Genomic DNA, 24,837 nt, shown 5'->3' with positions numbered 1-24,837 from the left:
ATTCAGGGACTGACCTATGCGGTTCCAGTATGGAAATTTCAGGGACTGATTGCCGGGACACCGTTGGTCACTTTTTTGTTGTTGTCTGTCTTATCTTTCACACTGTAGGCATGGATGCTAATTTGAGAGCTCGTGGTTCTAAAGACAAAATTAATAGTTTTGAGTATCCATCAAAGCTCAAAAATTAAACATTTATTTAAAAAAAAATAATAAAGAAGTAAGTTGACTGCATACAATATATTAAAATAGATCCGTTTCCCCTTCGTCTGTGCCAAATAGTGAAATATAAACCAACCACCAGATATCGTGGCGTGGGTATTCTTTGCTTTATGGACCCCCACCCCCCATAAATAAATAATAAATAAATGATAAATTAATAAATTAAAAATATATAAATATACGGAAGAGGATTAGGGCCACTGAAAAAGGAAAAAATATATGTACACTTTTAATGTTACTTTTTTCAGACAAAAAAAGCAGAATTTTTAGATTAAAGTCAGAAATATAAAAAATATCCAAAATAAATATTTTTAATTTAGAAATTTTAGATTACAATACTTCAAATGATAAGTCCATTGTGCCCTCATGTGGAATGAACTTTATTTTAATTTTTCTATCCTACTGACAATTTATCTCCATGAGAGTAAACCCTGGGCGTTACATTTCCCCTCTTTTACAGACTCATATTTGTCGCCTAAGATGAAAAAGTGATAATAGCACAGGAGGAAAACACATCCTGTGTTTAAAAAAAAAAAACTGTAAAGAATAAATTGGACAATCTTTAAACCTGAACCAATGAACTGAAAAATACGCTTAACTTGGGCTTAGGGCCAGTAAAGTCACCAGCGGTTCCATGTTTATATTTGTTTTCCTTCTTGTATTGTACAATTCTAACCTGTGTTTGCAGTGACAACGTGTGCTTTTTGGATGGGATTGTGGATTTAACTTGGCTTAACTTGGGGTTCGCTGTTCACTCACTTGATACTGTGTGTGTTGGTGTGTGTGTGGTCCTGATGTGTCAACTGGGATTAATGAACTCTGGATGAGTCAGTGCTTTTCTGGAAACTTATATTTGTTTCACCTTGGATCAAATGGGAAATATTGAAGCTCATGTTACTCACAGAGTCAACATCAACGCTGCCAAGAGAAAATGACTGGAGTCACATGGAGCTGCTGTGTGAGAAGTGACAGCTCGTGCAGATGAGGAGTCATCATACCAACAGGTTTTTCTGCTATGTGACGGTGAACTCCATGGTGCAAATTACACTTTGTCAAAGTATATAATAACACACTTTAATGAGTTTGAGTTAAAAGGAAAGAATCTGGTTGTTCAAGTAAATCATCTTAGATTAATTGTCAACAGTTCCTGGTTCTCTGGTTATGAGCCTGATGAGAACTTATTGATTTCCTCATTGACTTAAGTTGAGTGACTAAACTCTTCCAGGATATCAGATAACCACTTACACCAACCTGGCAGCCACTCAGGCCAAGTTATTTCAGACATCCCGATTATGAAACATGTTTTTTCTGTCTTTAGGTGTCAGACACTTGAAGTTTCCTCATCCTGCTGTCAATAGAGACCTGGATAACTGAAGACAACAATGACTTCGTTAGTCATTGTATTGACCTGTTGTTGTTTTTTGAAGGCTTGTCTTAATTCTGACCCAGTTTCTTCTTAAAGGTGGATTGATTTGGGTGTAATGAGGCAACTTTATGATTCTTTGCATAAAACAACAACATTGCAAAAAATGCAAACAGAAAATCAAGAACCTAAAGACAGTAGGTAATATTTCAAAATTTTATTAACGAACATAATCTCTGAGGAACAACAGCAGTTCTCGCGCTCTCTGTACATGCAACTGTAGAAAATAACAATTTAGAATTTTTACTTTTCAGTTTGTCTTTTTTTTCCATCCTCGTTTTCAGTTTCTCGCATTTTGATTTTTTTGTCTTTTTTTCTTGACTTTTTTTTGCAGGAAATCAACAACAGCTAGAGGTGAAAGTACTGGATTTCTGTTACAGCACTGACAATAGCATCAACGACCCCCCTCATATATCCCCTCCCTCCCCCTCCCCTCGTAGCTGCTCCAACAATATGTACACAAATAAACTACATTGTACAAATAAAAAAATGTTACATTGTTACATCATAATCACCTGCAGCAAGCGCACGCAGCTCGTTTGCTGTTAGAACCCCACATTCTACGCAATTTTTCAGACTAGTACAAAGAGGAGGGTGCAAAACGTCCTGGGAGGTTTTATTTACAGAGCTATGTACAGTATGTCTCTTTCACGCATTACAAGGAGGAAAATTTACACAGCGGAGACCAACTTCAACTCAAAAACATACCACAGGTGTCAGAAAAAAAACAAAAAGATAATAAATAGGTTATTTCTCACCATTTAAAGAGTAGCTCTCCATGCTTTGTATTAGTCATTTTCCACTCTAAAAAAGGAACAAAGAAATAGCTACAGTCTGGGTTTTAATTAAAAAATAAACAAATAACCAACAAAAACTAGAAAAAAAGGCTTGAAATCGTGATTCTACAGAATGAAAAAATAGCAATTATGTATATTTATGTCCAGTAAGAAAAAAACAACAAATAACAAATCTAAAATAAACATTATGAGTGAATGTGAGGAGAGTAGAGGTAATATGTTGCTGACTGAGGTGGTGTCAGGCTAGCATCTGTATCACCACGGCCAAGTGCTCTACTGTGCATCTGAGGATTGATGTGTTTGTCTGTCTTCAATTAAAACCAGAAATCACTCTTTAGTTAGATTCTAATGTTCACACTGGAGATTCAATGCAGATTCATGTGTTCATCTATTGCTCTGTGCAGCGGTGTACCGCAGTCTGGAGGGGTAGAAAAATCACCGGTCAGCTGTGTCGACCATCACCATTTCAAGCCTTTGTGGTTCAAAGAAAGGACTGATTACAAAAGTAAAAACAAAGGCAGGGATCAAACCGTTGAGAAAGCGTGACACATGAAACGGAAAGAAAAACACACACTTGTTGATGTCTTGTAAACAATAGTGAGAGGGTGTGGTCAGTCAGGGCATAGTAACGGTATACATTCTGCTCGATAAGCAACGTGATTGACATGCCACTGGTGTTTATGCTCTATACAGGAAACAAAACAACCCCCTAAGATAAACACAACAACATTCAAAAACTACATACACGGAGCTAAAAAACACACAAGGATTCTGTGAACAAAAGACACCCTTAAAACCTCTCCCCCCAAAATGGTGTGAGCAACCAACAACAAAATAAACAAATAACAAACAGGGGTTGAAAAAAAACATATTTCTGGGTATTTGTGTCTGTTTTTTTTTGCCAAACAGGATGTGTGTTATCTCGGACGTATCCAGGACGTTACATCTAGCCACCTTGTCTGCACAGTGTAATAGCAACAACCATTGCACTTGACTAGACATACCATACACAGCTATGCTGACTGACAGTGTGTAAATAACTCGGAGAGTTTCGGATAATATTGCCATCAGGTTACATGAGCAGCTCTCACACAAAGACAGGCAGCCTATATGGTAGGTCAGGAAAGCTTTTCAAAACCAAGACCCACCTAAAAAATAGAGAACCAATATGAGTCACAAATCAAAAATAAGATGGGAGTCTGAATTAGAATTTATAAAAAAAATCAGCATGAAGCTATTTCTTTCCTCTGTTTTTGTTAACACCTGTCAAACTTTTTGGTTCATTCTGTGAAGGTTTAAGTCTCTTGACTGTCTGCTTCAGTCCAACATAAGAACATAAGGGTGGCAAAAAGCCACCACACAAGAGTAAATGAGGAACTAACAGAACATTTAAAATCCCTGACAACACTAGTCAAATCCCTGTGGATTAAAAGACGGATGAGACTGGAGCCAAAGGTTAAAACCTGTGAGGACTTCACTGATCCAGGTGTTAAAACTTGAATCAGACAAAGGAAATCAAATCCCCATAAAGTGTGATAAAATTTAAATACATTTAAAAACACCTGTTCACGTGAAAGACCACGGGTCTTCTGCAAAGCAAATTAAGGTTCTGAAGTTTTCTGACTCTCTGGCGCCATCGAGTGACTAAATTCGAAACAGCATCTTGACTGCAAGCTGCTCTCAGACATTGAACAAGGAGCAGACGGACAAAGTTAAACGCAATGGAATGAAACTATCGAGTGGCTGTTATAACTCTTCAGTTTTTTTAGAAAGAAAAGCAGACAAGCTGGGAGAACGTGTAATGAAGTGCTTACGACCCGTGTCCAGTTGGTTTTTAGACAGTGATGCTTTGTGATGATTTGTGATGATTAGAAATTATTTCAGTCCAATTTTTGGAAATTAAAAAAAAACAAAAGAACAATGCGAAATTAAAATGAAGGTTTAGTTTGTGAATGACATCGAACTTTCATCCCACCCATATATATCTATGTGACTTTGCCCAACAATGAGTACATTTTTTTTCACTGAAAAAGGCATTTTCTTGGTTCGAATTTTTTTTAGATATACTTGTGTAGTAAAGCAATGAATTATAATCCTCTGTCTATTCTTTAAATAAATCCTCAACAACTATTTTGCTACATCTGAGGGACTATATGGTGTTTGGCCCATGAGAGGCCGGTTTAATCCAGAAAGCGATCTCTGTCAGCTATTTGTGAGCTGTGATCCACAGCCAGGTGAGTTTTCTATCCCTGGACTGAATCCACAGACGGGATCATAGAACTGTGCACTGGAGTCTTTCAAATACTGACAGAATCGTGTACACATTTTGGCCCATGGATATGAGGGGGGAAAGTGCTGCCCAAAAGTGAACTGTACATAAAAAGATAATTTTTATTTCTTTTATGTTTTTCTTTACACTTAACTGAGTGATATTACAGTACATAGGTTATTTACAACTGTGCAGTAATGTGTGGCAAAATAAATTATCTAGAAGGCAGCAAGAATACATTGGTTAACGAATATAAAAACTGTACATAATTTACGGAATACAACTTTTTTTCAATTTTCTTTTTGTTTTTTTTCCATTAAACTAATATTGGCTCTGTAGTGTTTCAAGTCACTTCCTCAGAAACAATGAAATGCCCAAGTAAAGAAATAGACAAAAACAATATTTCTCTCCTCCTGCTGAACCACGATTTCTCAATAGTCTCTTTGAATCTCAACATTCGTTTTGTTTGTTTCTTCTGATGTCCTGTGGTGTTTTTGCAGTCCATGGCGGTCTGATGTGTTTTTGTTGGATCGTGCAGGGTGGCTGAGGAGCACTCCGGTCTGTCCTCAAAGATCCACGCCTGCTGTCTTCTGTTTAGCCAGGTCGAGAGGCTGCAGGGTCAGTCTCTTCCTCTCAGACACTGGGCCCTGAACGTGCACACGCATCGCTGACCCTCTGCTGTGTTACAGCCTGTTACAGGCTCTGCTGTACTGATGAGGCCTGGTGCAGTGTGAACAGAGAGGGCGCTCTCTAGCTGTATCAATCCAAAACCATTAGAGGCTGGTTCTGGCTTTCCTGTCTGTTCCCAGCTGTAGATACAGGTTGCAGATCCACACGATGCACCACAGCTCCGTAGACTTCCTCGGGGTCAGCGCTGGACTAGTTCTCCTGGCCCATCAGGAGCCTCGGGTCAACAGGGGAGGCTTCTCCTCAGTCCTCCCTCAGGACAGGCACCACGCTGACGGGATAGCTCTTCTCTGAGACCTCCTCCCCGTGTTAATGGTGGCAGGTCTGTGTGAAGCGGGGACCATAAAACGAACTCGGAAAATATATCTCTGTCCCCGGACTGAGCACTGAGGAGTTTAGTTAGAGCTTTAAAGCAAAAAACGTTTTCTGCTTCTCGAACTCTGCTCGAACAAAAGCGTAAAAACTTTGAGGATGAAAGTGCAAGTTGTGTATTTTCTTTTTCCCCAGTAAAAACAAGTTTCCTTCTTCATGGAAGGGAATCCAGAGCAAGTTTTTCATCTTTACTTTTTCTATATAATATAATTTTTTCTGTCTAAAGTCCTCTTTCAAACTTGCTAGCCCTTTCCATTCGTTCTGTTCGACGAAGTCTCTTTGAGAAGAAGTGATTCAGATGAAGTTGTGTCTCCCTCTGTGAGCATAGGTGTGTCATGCAGGCAGCAGGACAAAGTCATCGTTGACATCGACCATTGGCACATAGAAGGACGGCACTTCGTTGACGCAGAGGGACTTGTGCCCTGCTGGGTCCAGCTCTTGGACCTTCAACTGCCACTCCATCCTCTGCACTGCGTTAAGGGCGGCTGCCTCATGTTGTTGCCGCATCAACAGACATGTCTAAAGAAAAAGAAAAAGAAAAGGAAGGTTAAGTTCATTGTGTGTAAAGATGTGGTGTTGATGCCGTTAATACAAAACTCAAAAACACAAAACAGACTGCTGAAACTCACCTTCATGCGGTCGTATTTATCATCCACATCCTGGATCCAAGAAATGAACTGACGGGCGTTGAAGCGATCTCTCACAGATTTGTTTTCATCCCCCTGAAAACACAAGATGTAGATGAATTGATTCAATAACCCACAATTGTCTACATCTGATAAAAACCACTCTGTTAACATGACAATGAATTTTCTCTCATGTCATACCTGGCTCTCTGATGGCATGTTGTATACTTCAGAATCCAACAGCATGGTGCAGGCGCTGAATGGCACAGCCTGATTGGCTATGGTCCTGGCTGCTCTGCAGTGAACCCTTAAAACCTCCTGCTCGCAGGAAACAATCAGCTTTTCCTGTGAACGGTGAGCAGAAGAGAGAGAATTAACTTAAGATTTCATACTTGACAGCAGTCTGACCCGCAGGCTTGTTAGCGAGGTTAAAGCAATGAGCTGTCTCACAAAAAGCAGCGATGGACAATATGTGTCATGGAAACGGTCTCACTTCATTAGTGAGTAAGATTAAAACGATCTACGTCTGCATTCACTCAGGTTAGGGCCCCAGCGTAGAGGGTGTGCAGATTTCATTTTAATTTCTATTAACCACAGGCTTTGATCTGTCATCAAAGAGGTGCTCATAGCATTGGGTGCATATGTGTTTCGCTGTACGTGTGAAAGCAGGCAAGGAGAGGGACAGAGCAATGAGTAAATTAAGAATGGAGGATAAGAGTGTATCCATTACCCGTTCTATGCTGTGCTGCAACCTGAGCTTCCCTCTCACAGCCTCCTGCTGTCTGAAGAGCTCCTTCAGAGGCTCTGAGAGTGATGGAGGTGGAGCAATCTGAAGAACAAAGAGTATTATGTAAATAGACAGAAAACTATAAACAAAAACTATCCTAACTTAAACATATATCATTAGAAAAGTAAAGAGATTATGACTTACAACAGGTATATGAAGCTTGCTGAGTGGTTTGCCATCCAGCAGGTAGGAGCCTGTGTAGGTCACATACTCAGCGTAGCACTGAGGGGCCTGTGGGGTGATGTAGCACAAAATCTTCCTCTTTTCCTCAATCTTCTTCCTAATCTGTAGGTACTCAAAGTAAGGGTTGGATCGGTCACTGTGATACGGCTCGATGTCATCCAGCTTAATAGCGTTAACCACAACAGCCAAGGTCTGTTGAATCATTTCTCTAGTCTGTTGCATGGCTGTGTTTACCAACTGAACCTGGACCTGCGGCCCAGCAGAACGAGGAAACTTCCTTTTGCGTGGGTGCTGTGTCTGCGACTCCTCGTCATCTATAGGAAGTGGGCGACCTTTCGTCGGCTTACTGATGACGACTGCTGCAGAAGTTGTCACGGAAGTAGGGACAGACACTGCTGGGGTCGAGTTTGTGGAGGAGACGCTAAGCACAGAGTCCTTGTCTTTCTTTGGAGCTGAGAGGAACGAGGCTGATGTGGGTGTTGGGGTTCTCGTAGGAACTGGATTGATGCTCACTGCTGGATTGGTGGTTACTGGGGTGGTGGCAGCAGATGAGGTTATGATGCAGGAGGTAGGCGGGACAGCAGCAGCAGGGGGATTGTTCTTGGCGCGGTTTCGGGTCACTCTTTGAGGGATTTCATCCACCTTTTTGGGGACGTCTACAGTTGGGGAGATGGTTGTCAGGGTTGGTGGGGTCAGCTTGCACGTGGTTTCTTGACTGTCTGGTGGCTCTACTGGGCTGGAAAGTGTAACTGGGATGGGAAGCTGGGGAAGAGGACTGCACGTTACAGACTCAGTTACAGGCTCAAGCTTCTCTTCCTGCCTCACCTCTGACTTCACAGCAGACGCTGTATCCATTGTAAAAGGCGACGACTCATTGAGGGACGGGATTTGTATGTGCTGTTGCTGGCTGGCATCTGACTTCACAGATGAATACAGTGTATTAGAGTCCAGCACCTCCGGTCCTCCATAGGGTCCTTTTCTGTCCATCATGCTATCCTGTTGTTGTGCTGTTAGACACAATGAGCTGTTAACTGGTGGATCCACCTCCTGCTGAAAGTTGGCATGCGGGGATGGTTCTACTAAGTCTTGTCCAGGAGGTTCCCCTGAGCCTTGATCTCCAGGAGGGCACAAGGTTTTAGTCAGGCTTGGCAAGTCCACCTCCATAATGTCAGAATCCTCTCTCTCTGTGATTGTATGTCTTATGTGGGTTGTTGTCACAGCCTTATTGTGCTCAGCCAATTCTGGCTCTCGAGTTTCACCTTCTTCGGGCTTGTCTGGCAGAGGTAGGTCAGGTAAGGAGAAGGGTCCCAGGTCATCCAACTCATCTGCATCAGCCGAGAATGGGTCTGCCCAGGGCACCACGGGCTCAGGACCCTCAGCTGGAGTCATGTGGCTCTCAGTGGTAGCACTGAAGCTGTGCATGGCTTGTCTGCCGTCTGGTTCCTCACATGCTGTCTCACTGTCTATTTGATGACTTTCCTCGATGCGGGGCTTGTTGGAATCTTGGAAGAAGGACTCCAGTCTGTTGGAGGATGACGAGGTGTTTAAAAAGTTGGGTTCCTCATCAATTGCTGTGTCTGGCCTCTCTGGAGATGGGATGTCTGCGACAGCATCTTTCTGCTCATCATACTCCTCTTGGTCCTCCTTGTGCCACCTATTCCAAGTAGCATAAGGAGGAGTGACGGAGTGGCCTGACAGGTGCTGCATGTCGCTGTCCGAGTGCGAGTACGGACTGGTTATTTTGGAGACAGCGGCCTCTATTTCCCCGTATGTCCTGTGAGGAGATTTAAGATCCATTTCAGCGTTCCAGCCCATACTGTGATCATAGCAGTTCTCTCCGTGGTTGGGTGCCGCGTGTGAAGGAGACAGCTGGTGGACCTCAGGATCCTGCCGATCCGGGGACTCGGCATGCCAGCTCTTCCTCAGAGGGTCCTCAGCTTGAGGGGAGAAGGAACACTGTTCCGTCGTTGGCTCCGGCTCCTCTACTGCACAGTGATCAACATCTGCTCTCTCATCCATGCCGCCGACTTCCCCCATATCACCTTCCTCCTCTTCCTCTTCTTCCTCTTCCTCCTCCTCCTCCTCTTCATCTTCCTCATCTTCTTCCTGCTCCTGTTCCTCTGTGACAGAGGGGAGATCTGAGAGCACCAGGTTGGGTTCACTGTGGTGAGGCTCAGAAATGTCATCAATGTCCAGAGGTGGCAGAGCAGCAGGTGCCGGGGTTGGGGGTGCAGCAATGTCGAAGCAGGGCTCCTGGGGGTCAGGCCTATGCACCGGTGTAGACGGTTTGGGCAGGTAATTATTGTACATGCAATCTGCAAGGTGATCATTTGCCTCTGAGCCAGAGAGAGTTGGTGCAGCCACATCTGGAGTGTGATGGGCTGGCTCCCGCCGGGGAGACAACATTCTGATGGGAGAGAAGTACGGAGACGACAGACACTCCAGTCTATCCACTGTTGCTGATTTGTCCTCTTGAGTTTGTGAGGAAGCTGTAGGATCGTATTCAGCGGTCAGATCACTCTGCTGCCGGAGGAACTTATCCGCCTCGGCCTTGAACTCATCCTCCAAAGGTCTGCGGACGTCAGAGGATGCAGAACATCTGACAAGGGGCAGCTGGAGGTTCTTGGCAGGGGTTGGGCAGGTTCCCTCTTGGAAACTTGGGGGGTTAGAATACCTGCTGGGAGGGACAAGTGAAAAACATTAGAAAACATGTCAAAGAGCTACAAAAAGGAAACTTGAAAGTGTGCACGTTTAATTACCTTTCAAAGAAGGATGGGGAGCATGCATTCATTGACATCGTCATGGCTGAAGAGTTTTGACAGTCCAGTCCATCCAACATGATGTCAGGGTAATCCTCTGCACTACAAGATGGAGTTCTTGGAGTCTGCATGACTTCCTCAAAGCTCGGGCAAGAGATGACAGATGTCGGTGTGGGGACACCAGTAGGCCTGTTCTGGTCTGGCCTGGGAGAAGCTGGGAGGTTCTCTTTCATTTGATGGCCAGCGAGCCAGTCCTTTGAGTTCTGACTGTCAGTGGGTTGGAACTTCCTCCCAGGGGACATCATCTGAGCTGGGAGACCCACATCCTTCAACTTCTTCTCTTTGAGACCTGACTCCAGACTGTTAGATTTCTTAGAAGACAGTTCACTGCGATTTTTCCGCAATTCCTCAGTGGACTTGGTTTTGTCCTTGAGTTTAGGGTCCCCTGTCTTAGGTCTCAGTTTTTCCATCTGCTTCATCCTCTCTTTATGTTTCTTGTGGCGCTCTTCAATCTCCTGATCTTTAAGACTCAACATCTGACCAAAACTTGTCATTTGATAATCGCCATCAACCAGTAGTTTTTCTCGTGGACGGTTATCTTTGCGCACAGGCTCTTTGGACTGAGGGAGCTTTTCGTTTTCATCCTTAGTCTTGGATTTACTGTGGTCCAATCTGTTGTCTTTGTCCAAAGTGTCCCGGTTTCGCTCCTTTTTTATTTCAAATTTAGGGCTGTCTTCTTTTGACCGATCCTTCAGACCCGTGATCTGCGGACTATCTTTCAACCCTGATTTCATGTCCTCTTTGGAGTGTTTGAATGACCCAAAGCCATCAATGTATTTATTTTTCTCCTCCTTGGTTTTCTCCTTATGTTTCTCCTTTTTCTTCTTGTCTTTCATCCTGTCACTGACGACACCAGATGTTTTGTCTTTGTCCTTTTTGGACATCTCTTTTTCAAACTCCAATGTTTTATCAAACTCGTCTTCACCATCTCCTTTGCCTCCGTATGGGAAGGTGTAAGGATCTGCTTCTAGAGGCATGGGTTCTTTCTCAAAAGGTAAGCTCTCTCTGCGGCTGTATGACTCTCTGATCTCCTCTGTCTTGTCCCGTTTGTCTCCTTTGTCTTTCTTGACCTTTTCTTTCTCCTTGTCATGGCTTTTCTTGGACGAGGAGGAAGAGGAGTGTCGGTGCCTCTCTTTCTCTCTGAACTTGTCCTGGGGTGTAGATATGGACAGGGAGTCTCTCCTGTCCTCAGACACGTCGGTCGGGCTCATGGAGTAATAGTGTGAGGTTAGAAGCGATTCATAGTAAGATGTGAGGACTGATTCGTTAACTCGATCAGTGAAACTATCTGAAGAGATTTCACTGTTCTTGTCATTTGAGTCATCCTTGTAGTCGTTCATAGCTTCTTCCTCAAGTTTTTCTAACAGGGACTTTTCATTTTCACCGCTGCCTTTTGAAGGTTTCCTGTCTTTAGAGTGGTCCAGCTTGTCTTTATATTTGCTTTTTGTTTTCTCCTCACTTGTGTCTCTTTTGTCCAACAGCTTCTGCCTGTTTTTCTTGTCCTGATTTGAGTCCACTGACATTCTGTCCTTCCTCTCCTTGTGTTTGGCATCCACCAACTCTTTCTTGTCCTTGTTGTGTTTCTCTAAGGAGCCTTTCCTCTCTTTACCTGTGTCAAATGTGGCCTTTTCTTTCTTCTTGTCCTTATGGTCTTTGTCTTTTGCCTTTTCTGCGTTGTGTTTTGTCTCTGCAGAAGACTTTCTAATTTTTTCTGAAGGGAAGTGATCCAACTCATCTTGATCAGGTGTTGAGTCTTTCCTGATGGAGTCTGACAGTGTTACACCACCATTGAAGCTGTCTTCATCATCATCACTTTCATCTGTAAAGATGTCAGCTATCTTGTACCACGTCTTCTCACGGATTTTTTCTGGTTTTCTTTCCTCCTTCTTGACCTCCAAAAAATCCTTTTCCCTGTCAGCATGTTTGTCTTGAGAGGCTTTTTCTTTTTTGTCCTTGGTCTGTTCTGAGGACATCTTTCGATCTTTGTCTTTGCCGTGAGACTCTTTGTGTTTGTCTTTTGCCCCTTCCTTTTTGTCTTTGGTGCTCCGATCCACATCTTTTTCCTTGACAGTTTTTTCTGTGGAGATTTTCTCACTCTTATCCTTCTCCACATCAGCTCTGTCTTTTGTTTTGTCTTTGTGCTTGTCAGTTTTTGTCTTTTCTCGCTTTTCTAATCCCTCTACTTTCTTTTCTTTCTCCTTTCCAGAATGGTTTCTTTCCCTGATGTCACAAGATTTACTAACAGCATCCATGTCTTTGAAGAAGGTTTCACTGCCGTACTCATCTCTTATAGATTCCTGTTTGATTTTAATGTCTTTTCTTTCCTTCATGAAATCATATGAGTCTTTACGTTCTCTGCTCATGTCCAGGGAATCTTTGTCTTTCTTGTCTTTTACCACCTCTGTGGACTCCTTCCGCTTCTTTTCTTTTTCTACCGTGTGACCAGAGTTGAGTTTTTGTTTTTCTGACCAGTCTTTTTTCTTTTCATTTGTCTTTTCGGAAGTGTCTTTGTCTTTCTTTTTAGAAGTGGTGTCTTTATCTGATCTTTTCTCATTGTGATCTGATTTCTTGTCCTTGACTTTGTTTTCTTTTCTCCGCGTCTCCTCCTTTACAGTCTCAACAATTAGCTTAACAGCATTGTTGGCCTTGTATTCCTTGTACTCTTTGACAGGAGCTTCCCAGCTCTCATCTCCATAGAGGGACGAGTCAGAGGACATCTCAGAGCCCCATCTGTCATGATGATCATCTGAGGCACTCATCTTTGTATCCTCCAGGTTAAGGAAGCGGTTGTTGACGTCATAGCCTTCATATTCAGACTCTTCCTTCGGTGCTTTGTCTTTTTTGCATTTATCCTTCTCCTCCTTGGTGTTTTTCTCCTTGTCCACCTTAAGATGTTTTTCCTCTTTCTGTTCACTTTTTCGCTCTGCCTTTGAGGACGACTTCTCCTTGGACTTTTTCTTTTTCTCCTCTTTGTGAGCCTTTTGTTTTTCCTCCTTGGGCTTCTCCTTCTCCTTTGCATTTCTATCCTTGTCAGGTTTCACAGGCTTCTCCCGCTCCTCCTTATTCGTCTTGTCCTTGGTGGAGTCCTTTGCCTTCTTGTTTTTCTCCTCTTTTGCTGTTCTGTGCAGGTCTTTTCCAGATGACCAATCTTTATCCTCAGACTTGTTTTTCAAAAGTCTTTCTTCCTTTTTTGAATGCTCCTTTTCATGTTTGGATAACTTCACCTTGCTCTCAGCTGCTGATTCTGACTCAACGATTAAGGACTTTTGCCTCGAATCATCAAAATCAAAAGAATAGCTTTTGACAAATTTCTCGTTCATGTCCTGATTGAGCACTAGACTTGGAGCTTTGTCCTTCTCTTTATTTTTGTGCTTGTGCTTGACTTTATGCTTTTTCAGCACTTTCCCATCTACATCGGTTTTGGAGATTGAACTGTCTGCATTGGAGTTTTTGTAGAGATCAGAGTTTTTCTTGTCTCCAGTGTTACTGTGCACATTGTTATTCTTCTTTTTATTCTCCTGCGCTTTCCTTTTCACTTGTTTTACTGACTCCACACTAGAATCAGCAGAAGAGTAGTCAGATAGTCTTGTTCTGACGGAATCTGAGAGAGAACTGACATCGGACCACGTAGGCGACGACACAGTCTTCCAACCATCCGTCCTCCACTGCTTTGGATGCTGTTCTGCTAATGACGGTACTTGTTTTTGAGAGTTCAAATTGCCGTGGGATGAAGAGGACGCGTTAAAGCCAAGGGATTCCTTTAGGCTCGTAGCAGAAGAGTCCTTTATACTATTTGAGCCCTTATCGTCCTCACTCTCCATATCTCCACAATCAGAATCAGATGTACAGAATTTGTCATTGACTTTGCCAAACCTGACTTCTTTACTGACATTATTTTTACTCTCCTTCTTCCGTTTCTTTTTTACTTTACTTTTGTCTTTCTGTTGCTTTGAGCTCATGCTGCCAGAGTCTCTTGTCTTATTATTTGTTTGCTGGGCTTGTTGCCGTGGTGTAGGCGCTGGCGTAAAACACAGCGTCCTATCATCTTCGTCTGAACTGTTACTGTCAGAGATGATCCGCCTGACAGTTTTCTTTGGTGTGAGTGAGTTGCTTTTGGAATAGGTTTTGACCTCCATCTTGGGTATGGAGATGAAGCTGTTGGCCTTGCTGACGGGGTCCTTGCGGAAGTCTTTTTTCAACAGGTGTTTGTCGTCCACAGGAGGGACACGTTCCTCCTCATCATCCTCATCAAATTCATATTCATCTTTGACGGGAGTGACGGCTGACTTGGGAGGGTCTGCATTTTTCCCTTTGGACTTCAGGCCCTTCTCAAACTCTGAGTCTGTGTTATTGCCATCAACAGAGCTGGACGGGGCAAACGAGGGGGCATCCTCCTCTTCTGAGGATTCTGTGAAAGAAAGAGAAGACACAATCATTAAATGTCTGTGCACCGTCAGTGACATTTAGAGCTTTCATAATTGAGAAAAATCATGTAAATTGGTTTTTTTACATACCTGATGAACTTTCTTCACTTGAGGTGTAAGTGCCTTTCCCCAGCAAGAGATTCAGCATAGTTGGAGAGTTGGCAACTTTTAATGGCGTTTCACCTCTCCTGTTGCTTTGCCGTGGGTCCCCTCCATACCGTAAAAGTAGCTTAACCACCTGGAACAAACAAAAAAATTAACTGTTAAATATTTGAACCTTCTTTTCCAACTAAGTAACTTCAGCTGTAATGTTTGTTTTTTTTTACCTTAAAATGTCCATTGTTGGACGCATCATGTAGAGGGGTGTCATCATCTAAACCCTTGGTGTTGACCTCCGCTCCGGCTGCCAGCAGCTGCTTGGCCACATCATAGTACCCCCTGTTGCACGCCTCATGCAATGCAGTCCAGCCTAAACAAAAGAGAACAGCTGAGTAAGACGTTTTCCAACATGAGAACAAATATTCAGTGTCTTCCATATGCACAAAGTACAGAACAGTCAATATGAAAAGCTTCTCACCTGCAAAGTCTTTTACATTCACATCAGCTCCCTCGCTGATGAGCTCCTTGATGCGGCGTACCTCTCCACGTATTGCTGCTCTGTGCAGCCGAGTCTCTCCCCTCTCGTTCCGTTTATTCACTTTGTCTTTGGTTTTAGATGCAGAGTTTGGCGTTCCCTTCTGACCCAGACTGGACTGTGACTGATGCTTTGGTGTTGTGTCTGTAGGTGAGATGGACATTCAACTTTAAAATCAGAACGGTTTCTTTTGGCACATCCCTCTGCCTTTCTATTTCAAATACGAGGGCAATCAACACATCAAGTGCAAACACAGTGTGCTAACAGCCAGAAGAGGGCAGACCTACTTCAATAATCAACAGCAGTATGCTTGGACCTACTTCACTTGAGCTCATTTCATCACATTTACAAGATTAAACTCAAGCCTTAATCACATTTACATTATTGAGTTTGCACTGCTATTGTTCCAAATGATATTTGAAGCACATTCACTTAATCTAAGTCAGTGCCTTCAGGCATGCAACAAAGGAATTAATGTATTCATAAAAGATTCTGCGCATTGGAACAAACTAAACTTATTAGATATCAAATGTCAACAGGAAGAGAAACAGAACAATGTTACAGCTATCCTGCTATTTCAGGTACCCAGCCATCCAACAATATGCCTACGATTAAAAAGAAAAGTAACACTTCATGGGAAATTATGACATAAATGTTTTAATTAATAATGCAACAACAGAAAAGAACAACAAAAATCAAACCAAAGCTTAATGTTTGCAGGCTTTTTGCATGTGTTGGCTCTGATGATCAGATTAGCACCATTCTTCCAGAACAACACAATACTCCAGCAGAGATTGTCTCATTTCCTTTGTGCTCCCCTGCTGTATTTAAGAAATGCAATTGTACTATTGTGGATGAACAATGACATGACTAGACAAAACAAAAAAAACATCCCAAATCCTGACTGGAAATATTAGATAAATGTATGAATGTAGAACAACAGAAGATAAAGTGGTACTTGTAGATGACTTAAACTTCTAAATACAGTCACAAAAAAAAACAATTAAACCTTAAACATAGCTCCAGTAAATTACATCATAACAATCAGCCCCTTGCGAGTGCTGGTCTCTCTGTTAGCTCACCACCCACACAGGCTCCATATGAAGCTCCAACCCATCACTCTTTCGTTGTATGCCACCCTCCACAGAGGACGTGGCCTCCATGATAAGTACGCACCTGGACTGTTGACGGACTCCTCAGCTGTCATTTGCATGAGCAAGGCCACCTGCTGCCGCTCAGAGAGGGGGTACCCAGCCCGGATCCCTGGCATCCCCATTCCAAACGGCAAGCCCGCCTTCCGGGTGTTGGTGGGCTCCTTTTTAATGCGCTTCCGCTCTGGACCTGGTTTTTCTGTGACCAAAATGAGAGGAGAGGAGCAGCGTTAATCCTGTTACCTTAGAGGGATAAACATACACATCTTAACTGTGCATGCATTTAAGTATACACATTAAATTAAATTATTCAAAACTTGTTAAAGGAGACGGCAACAGTTTGTTTTTGTTTGTGTGACACCCAAAAACTTCGCTGGTGTCAATGTTATCTCTGTTTACTTGAAGATTTTCCTAAATGTGATATCATTATTTGTCATTCCATACAAATATAGTTTTAACAACCCTTCAGCTACACACCTTCTATATTGTTAAGATCAATTTTTAGCCTACTTAGGTATGTACTAAATACATAGTTTGGAATAACTGATCTTGGACATGATTTTTAACAAGAGTGACTTTTGTAAACTTACTGAAGGGCAGCATAGATCATGTAATAAATCAGTTGCTTTCATTGTTTCAAACCAAAAGTCTTCAAGAAAGATTAAATGACAAGCATGGAGCTTCCTGTGACCATAGCAACGCACTCACACCTGCCTCATGTATGAGAGGGAAAAGAGAGACAGCTACACACACAGATAAAGATAAAACGATAAAGAGATACTGAGAGGCTGTGCAGCAGCTAGTCACTCTACAAGGGATGCACTGCAAAAAGTGACATCCTTAGAGAGTTCAAGCATTACCATAGGCACTGGGAAATGAAAAGTATCATCACACAATGTAGCATAATGATAGTGGACGTGCTATATTGATATCCATTTGTTTTTACATAAGAACCCCTCTGGTTCTGGTTTTAACTTGAACGCTGTTGCTATGAAGCATTCTTAATAGGTGTCTTTACAACTGCCTGTTAAAAATGCAGCACAAAATGACAAAACACAAAATATTCTGCTTTTTATAAAACTACAAACCAATATTCTCATGACTTCACATGCCCAGCCCTCAAAGAGTAGCTTCAAGTTAAACCACTTCAGAATAACTAAACTCATTACTCATACACAAAATACCCTGTCGGCGTGTATGTTGGAGCTGTGGTGGTAGCAAGGGGCTGACTTTGTGTTATTAACCAGCTGCCCTGAAGAAAGGAGGGACCAATAAGCTGTGTGTTTATGTCTGTCTGTCTCCAGGCCAATCAGCCAGATTGGACAAGAGAGGGGAAAGAGGGCGTGACTTGGCGAAACCACAGTTATTACGAAATAGTTGGTTTACATTTCAATTCAACATGGCCTTGCCAAGGTCACCACATGCCTGCCTGCCTGCCTGTCTGCCTGCCAGGCTTACTGGAGACCCAGAGCTACTGGACAAAAGCAGCTGCTCCACAAAGACACACCCAGCAATTATTTTCAGTGGCAACATACCATCTGACGACCCTTACAGCGGGTAGAGCTACTGTAACACTTCATCACTGAGGGGGAACAGCTACCACAGCCCACAGCTAGAAAGCGCACACAGTATAAGAGTGAAAAAAATAAACAGAGACAGAAAACTTGATTGTGCATCTACAAAGAGTCCAGCAGAGCAGAAGATGAGTTGGATTTCTTGGGGACTTTTCTCATTCTGAGAGTGGCTGCATTGTTCAAGGCCACAAACACCAAAGTAAATAGGGGAAGAAGGAAAAATGCCGGCTGATGCTTCCGTTGGCCAAAGTGTTTCCAGGAAAAGATTTTTCCAGTCACAAGAGCAGAGCTGATTAACTTTCACTAACATCTGTGAACACTTACAGCTAATGTTCCTCCACCCCTCTTTGATACACTCTCACGTTCTCAAAAGCATTTGCTATTTAGACACATTCCTTTTTCTGGGACTTAAGCAGCGGGAACCACAGACGCAGTCCAAACATGTTTTTTAAGCAGTAGAATAGGGAAAGTGCTAGACTAGCTTTTTCAGGCTACACTTACAAGATTGAGAACCAGAGTGGTGGTTATTACATTAATGCACATGTGCAGAGGGCGGCTGCTTCACAACATACACACCTACAGAACAAGATACGGGATGGCAGCAGCTTGCCTGCTCATTTGTTTGACGGATCAGACTTCAGGTAGCACTAATGAAAATACAGATGGGATACTGTTTAAAATCTAGGACAAAGAAGTGCAAATTCAAAGCTCTGCAAGTTTTGAGTCTGACAAATCTGTGGTTTTAAGATATTGAAGTAGTCAGCTTTGTAAAAAAAAAAAGAGGAGGGATGAGATTCTGGTAGAACAGCTGTATAAAACATGACTGTGTCCCATTTATGGCCAGAGGTATTCACCATTGTGTGTATTATGAAACGCCACATGAACCGAGAAACCAAAATGCGCAGGGAATTAAAAAGTATATAATATCTGCTCCTATAGTTGGTGTATCTGTTGGATCATGTCTATTTAGGGAACAATGCTCAGGCTTTTATGTGAGTCAGTAAAATGATATCACTCAGCTTACAGACAGGGTTGAAACCTTACCCTTCTTACTGCTTGAAACTCGACTAACAAGATAAGAGAATAACAGGGAAAAAAAGGAAAGCAAGTAAGCTGGCTAAGCATGGTCACCCATGAATAGACTGCGTACCTGAGCCAGGGGAGGGGACCACATCAAACATAAATGGCTTCTTATAATAGAGGCAGAGTTCTGATATGGCATGCACACAATACTACAGTGTCAGCTAACGCCAAAACAAAGAAACTGGTTCAGTTAGCCAACAAACTCCTCAACAAGACAAACCACTCCAACCAGCCTGACCAGGTACATTTGACCTGAGTTTGTTAGAGTGAAGCAACGCTCTCTTCAGGGACAAATAAAAGTTGCATAAACAGGAAGTGAAGGAAGAAGAGGCAGGAAGTGGCCAACAGGATGTTTTGTCAGGGCTTTGTATTGCGCAGGAGAGACTCATAAATATACAGTGTGAACATAGTGGGGCGTGTCCTGATTTGTCAGTCCTCTCTCTGTCTAGACGGCACCTTTGTTACACATTGTTTTAATCAGTCCTTTGCAGAGTGCCTGACTTCTGCTCCTTGCTTTTACTCATCTTATAACCAGCCAGGGAAAAAACATGGATGATTTTATGAAAATTAAGTATTAAGCTCTCATACGTTCCTTTCGGAGACTTGAAAGAAGCAAAATAAAAGTTATGCATGCAGGTTAAGCTAGTTTTATAATCAACAAAGGCAAAATCATAAATCAAGAGAACTGATTAATCATCTCAAAGTTATGTTGTGTAGTCACTGTGCTGCTTGAGAGTGCTGTGGCCAGGAAAATGAGAATCAGAGCATTTAATTAAGGCTTCAGTTCTGTTTTCTCTGGTCACATTTCTATTCACTGTATTTTGACACTTCAGGTTATTTGTTATTGCTTTGGCCTGAACTAAATCTGTGGTGACAGGTCATCTGAGGGTTTCCAGAGGAAAGGACTCACCTCCCTGTCTATATTTGTCTCACACCTGGATTAACACTTACCCTACCTACCCTGGATTACTCTTCTTAGCAAACCAGCATGCCCCAGCAGCTAGATGACGACTAATGCAGATAGAAAACAACTGATGGACTGTCGAGCGTGTGAAATAAGCTAATAATATGATCCATGCCATACCAAATCTTAAGCTAACTTCTTTTTTTGTTAATAAACACAGTGCTAAAAAACGGATTACCTTAGCAAAGAACTTCCAGCAAACTACTATGTCAGCAACAACAAAATTGTTTGTGTATATTTAAACTTGGTTTTCACAGTCATATGCATACCATACATCAGAAACATTCAAGTAATCAAACCACGTTTAACTTAATGCTTACAAGATGATGGCCGCATTTCTCAATGTCAGCATCTGCCAGCTAAAGGAGGAGGAGTATGGAAAATGTTTTGTTACTTTCCCAATGTTTCTGTTAATGCTCTTTCAAAAAGCAACTTTAAAACATAGTGCAGATTGTGGTCATAGTCTTAATCTGATAAGATTGCTGAAGTCTGACGGCTGCTGCCGTGTATGGTCTTGGTGAGGAGGAAGAGGAGGGAAAGCGAGAAAGAGGAGCAGAGAGAGAATGACCTCAGGAAGGAGGAATGCTGCTGTCTAGCACCCTTTAGGAGGTCAAGGGGTGCTTGGAGTCTGTGAGGAAGATGACCATTCAAGTTTTGAGGGTTTTGATTAACTCTAACTTGAATGATCTGCAGCATAATGTCCAAAGGCACACTGCATATTCTTACCTCTCCTCATGTTCACTAAATGGCTCTTGAATTATATTTGAACACACAAAGCATACACAATAGAGTGTGATTGCCAAGCATTGTATGAATACAACATTACAGAGCATGCAGTCTTACTAATACAGAATTGGGAAAAGCTGCAAAATATGTGTTCACTGGGCCTTTGCTCAGTCCAAAGCTGAATTTTGGGGTTATTACACGTTTGTAAGAGGAAACATTATCGTCATTTCAAACATTATCACAGAGATGTCATATGAAGAGGCTTAAAGAACACGATTTTAGGCCAAATTTCCAGCCTCTAACTGCTTCCCTTTTCTGGGTTTGATGCAATTCTGGAGCTCATGGTGAGCAGGGCTTAGTATTCCACCTGATTCACTGTAGCCCATTACAGTGACGTGCTAAAGATCTGCCAATGGTTTTACTCTGCAGGTTTATTCAAGAGATATGCCTGGTAACAATCACTGCTTTCTGCATATTACTTTATATTTTCAGTGTTTTTGCTTCGAATTAATGCCAAGAGCAACAGCAAAAAACATCAGTGATATATTTACAGATTGTCTGGAATTGTCGAAAACCTAAAGGGCTCTAAACTGCAACTATTTCGGTCACATATAGTCCCAGATTGGGACAATTTTGATTTCTCCATGTATGGTAACAATACAGTGATCAGTGGGTGGTTTGTAGTAGTAATGTCTGAGAAGGGGTGAGCGTTACGATGTCAGTAAAGTGTGATTTGTGCCTCTGAGCAGAAAATCCTCAACAACCTGCACTGCATTCAGTGCAACGCTTGCATGACCAACCAAACTTCTAAACTTGCAGTGCCTTCTCTAAACTGGTTAATATACACTTTTGAATCACTCTCTTTCACTCAACTGAATAGTCACAATGTAACTTGCACAAAATTAAAAGTAGCTGTAGGGAGAATATGCAGAGACTGCTAAGGGATTCACTTTGTGGGATGATTGACTTTGTGGACATCACTCCAGAAGTTGGAGGTGGCGATAGCTAAGGTGGTGTTAACACGACAATATTTCACCCGAGACCATAAAAAACACAGTGCAGAAAAATCTGTGTTTACACGAAAATGCTGAGGGATCAAAAACACTGTAGTTTGCATGCCAGGCCTGTAGATGGCAACATAACTGTAAAGACACACCCCTCCACTCACTAGAAGAAGTCTAGCTGGCAGGTAGCAAAGCAGGAGAAAAGCAATTGAAAAGGCAGTTGGCAGATTTAGTAGCATAAACACAACACAGTGGCGTAAAAATCATTACTGTTGTAGTTCAGTTCACAGTTGCCACAGTGAAAGTGTAATGCCCAACGTGTATGACGTCAGTGTTTCCACTGAAAACTCCTGCTTGCTGTTTACGTGGCTACAGCGGCCTTTCAGAAAAATCCCACTATTGGGGCTGTTTTTTCAAAATTTCCAATTCAAGTCATCTTTGATGCAGTTTCTGTGTAAATGAGAGGTCAAAATGCGACAGTTCCCTATGTGTTTGATCCTAAAACTATTGTCGTGTAAACGGCCTCTAAGAGAGCTACCAGTTTTTGGAGGGAGTGGCTAAAGCTTTGAATGGCTACACTATGAAATAACACAGTGCACTTTGTAAATTCTGTGTACAGGGGCTACAAATAACACTCATTGCTGCAGAAATCAAACACTCTATGCACAAGAGCTTGTCTGAATGCAAAGGAAATTTCAAGCATACAGTGTTGAAACATACACTTCAGTTGCAGTGCCCCTTAGTTCCCTATGTGTTTGGCAACGCTTAGGTTAAAAGCTACAACGTTTTTAGGTTAAGAGCACCAGTATAACCAGATTAAATTGTTTGTTTTGATTCCTGGTATAGCCACTCAGTGAAACCACTTGCTAATCTCTGTCAGCTGGAGCCAAAGAAAAATGCAGACGCTGGCTTAGATGTGTCAGAGGTGTAAAATTTTGCAGAGTGGCTAGACACTGACCCAGTGGGGTCAGAACTTGAAAGGCCAACCAACAAAGTCAAGCTATAAAACAGAACAAGTCAGTAAAGAGTTGAGACAGACACATGAACTATGACTGACAACTCATGAATGCTTCAATGTTCAAAGCAAATTTCTCATATGTTGAACTTAGACCAGCCATGGCAAATATTCAAACTCTGCTGATTTATCTTGTATCAGATAACAGATGGTAGCATGTATAAACTGTGATTGTATAATACATTCCTGTGATCTTTCATGGTTTAAACTTAAAATAACACAAAAGAATAAGACGTCATACTGGAACAGAGTTAAGATGTGAGAAGAGGCCTGAAAGACGATAAAACCCAACCCAATAAGAGATTATCTCGTTTCCATAATAATAGAGTAACTGCCTGGCTACACTTCCTGAGATCACACCTTTACTTTCAGTGATCGAGGGTGGAGAAACAACAAGATGCTAATGACAAAAGAAAGTCAACAGCTAAAGCCACTAAGCTAAGACAATTCATGCAAAAACAACAATAAGATTTTAGCCTCTCACATCTAAACTACTAACTTTAGAAGAAAATAACTCAAAAATAACAATAATCTATATAAATTGTTCTCAAACTCACAGGTGGATTAAAGTTAAAACAAGTTGAAGAGAAGGTACCGAATCAACTCACAGCTCCTGAACTTCCTGAAACATGGCTCAAAGTATAATACAATGAATCTAGCAGCACAGAAATATGTGAAAAACAATATGGTCCTGAGTTAGAAGAGCTGGAGTAACAAAGATGAAACATGTGAAAGCCTTTCAATCGAACATTCCACTCACAGCTGCCTCCTGCTACATACATAATAATTACACAAAATGTGTGTCTGAAAAGCACACGTCAGATCTTACTAAATATGCTCCCAAACCACAATAGTCATCTGCAGCAACATGCAGGCTTTAAGTTTCCCACACTTTTTTAAGGGACATCACACACGGTATACTCAAATAGCAGCTCAGCCACAGCTTCTGAGGTGGCACATTATCAACAAACTAAATCCTGAACCCTCAAAGCCCAAAGCCAAACAAGCATGAGCAGCAAGTCCTTCTCTCCCTAATTAAAGAAAACACAAAGCTGGAGCCTTACCAGAGCCAGCCCAGGTCAGAAATGTATGTTACACAAAGTCCTGCTAAATTGGATTATGATTTTGTGTGGTCCTCCTCTTCTTTCATGCAGCGATTACACAAGTAAATTCCTTGCCTCAGACACACAGCTAAAATGAAGCTAGCACTTGGAGCACACTCACAGCACAAAGGCCCAGCCCCTTTCACAGATCATGCCTTTCTACTTCCTGCAAACCAGAGAGGATGTGATGTAGCAGCTCTTCTCCCTCTCAGATTCTGACTTCAAAGTAATAGTGAGAGGAGAATGTCTAAACATACTGAGTTAATGCATCCCAGTAGCCTCTTACCTGAATCAGAATCTTTCTGGTCTCCATTAGCTCCAGCAGTGAAGGGCAGCTTCCTTTTAGAGGCCTTTTCTTTCATCTCTTTGACCCCATCACTGCGATCCAATTTGGGAGTCTTGTTTGACAACACTTTATCCTGTGAAGGAAGGACAGGGATAAACTCTTTAAGTTACATGTTTTAGTGCAGCTTTAAAAGTCAACTTCTTTTTAAACAGAAAGCAAAACAGTGGTACACAACAGTGTTTGAGGTATCTGGGCCCTGCAGCCTCCTTCTGTATTTGGTGCCTTGCTCTGACTCTTTTCAGCTATCGTGAGGTTTGCAAAGTCCAACTTTTCCATGGAGTTTCCTCCTAAATTCCTGGCTCCTCAGCCACATGACAGAGAGCCAGGAGCAGGGAAAGGAGTCTGAGCTGACGCCGGCTCGGCTCTGTGGTCTACAGCTGCTGGAAACGATCACAAGCCTGAGTGTGCCTCCTATCAACAGATGTAAATACTTATGCGTGAGTTTAACTTGTTCTTTGTTGTTCGAGGTCTGATAGCGACTTGCTTGTCCTGACAAACAGCCTTTCAAAAGTTAGATAAGCGAATGATAAGAGAGGGCAAACAAAGTATATTTTGCTGCTTCATATATGTATTAATAAAACAGTCATCTTATTTGTTGAGTTATCAATTGCTCTCGAGTCCCTACAGCTCA

General features: G+C 42.2%; 1 protein-coding gene across 2 annotated transcripts in view; it reads right to left on the bottom strand.

Moving 5' to 3' along the window:
* Positions 1 to 1,784: 1,784 nt before the first annotated feature.
* The window catches only part of ankrd11 (ankyrin repeat domain 11), a 114,612-nt gene continuing 91,559 nt past the window's right edge, over positions 1,785 to 24,837 (bottom strand). The window contains exons 4-14 of one of the 2 annotated variants that reach the window (XM_074666936.1): positions 24,147 to 24,279; positions 16,417 to 16,590; positions 15,184 to 15,384; positions 14,933 to 15,075; positions 14,697 to 14,844; positions 10,123 to 14,590; positions 7,325 to 10,040; positions 7,124 to 7,222; positions 6,595 to 6,738; positions 6,397 to 6,489; positions 1,785 to 6,286 (exon numbers count right to left, since the gene is read on the bottom strand). In XM_074666936.1, coding sequence (XP_074523037.1) covers positions 6,101 to 6,286; positions 6,397 to 6,489; positions 6,595 to 6,738; positions 7,124 to 7,222; positions 7,325 to 10,040; positions 10,123 to 14,590; positions 14,697 to 14,844; positions 14,933 to 15,075; positions 15,184 to 15,384; positions 16,417 to 16,590; positions 24,147 to 24,279 — 8,505 coding nt within the window. In that variant the 3' untranslated portion in view covers positions 1,785 to 6,100. The remainder of the gene's footprint in view (positions 6,287 to 6,396; positions 6,490 to 6,594; positions 6,739 to 7,123; positions 7,223 to 7,324; positions 10,041 to 10,122; positions 14,591 to 14,696; positions 14,845 to 14,932; positions 15,076 to 15,183; positions 15,385 to 16,416; positions 16,591 to 24,146; positions 24,280 to 24,837) is intronic. The other variant, XM_074666938.1, reaches the window with a different exon arrangement.

The sequence above is a fragment of the Halichoeres trimaculatus genome, unplaced genomic scaffold (assembly GCF_033239565.1).
Source record: "Halichoeres trimaculatus isolate MK-OKI-2021-1 unplaced genomic scaffold, fHalTri1.1 fHalTri1_scaffold_3, whole genome shotgun sequence".
NCBI lineage: Eukaryota > Metazoa > Chordata > Actinopteri > Labriformes > Labridae > Halichoeres > Halichoeres trimaculatus.
This window is presented reverse-complemented; position numbering and strand designations above follow the sequence as displayed.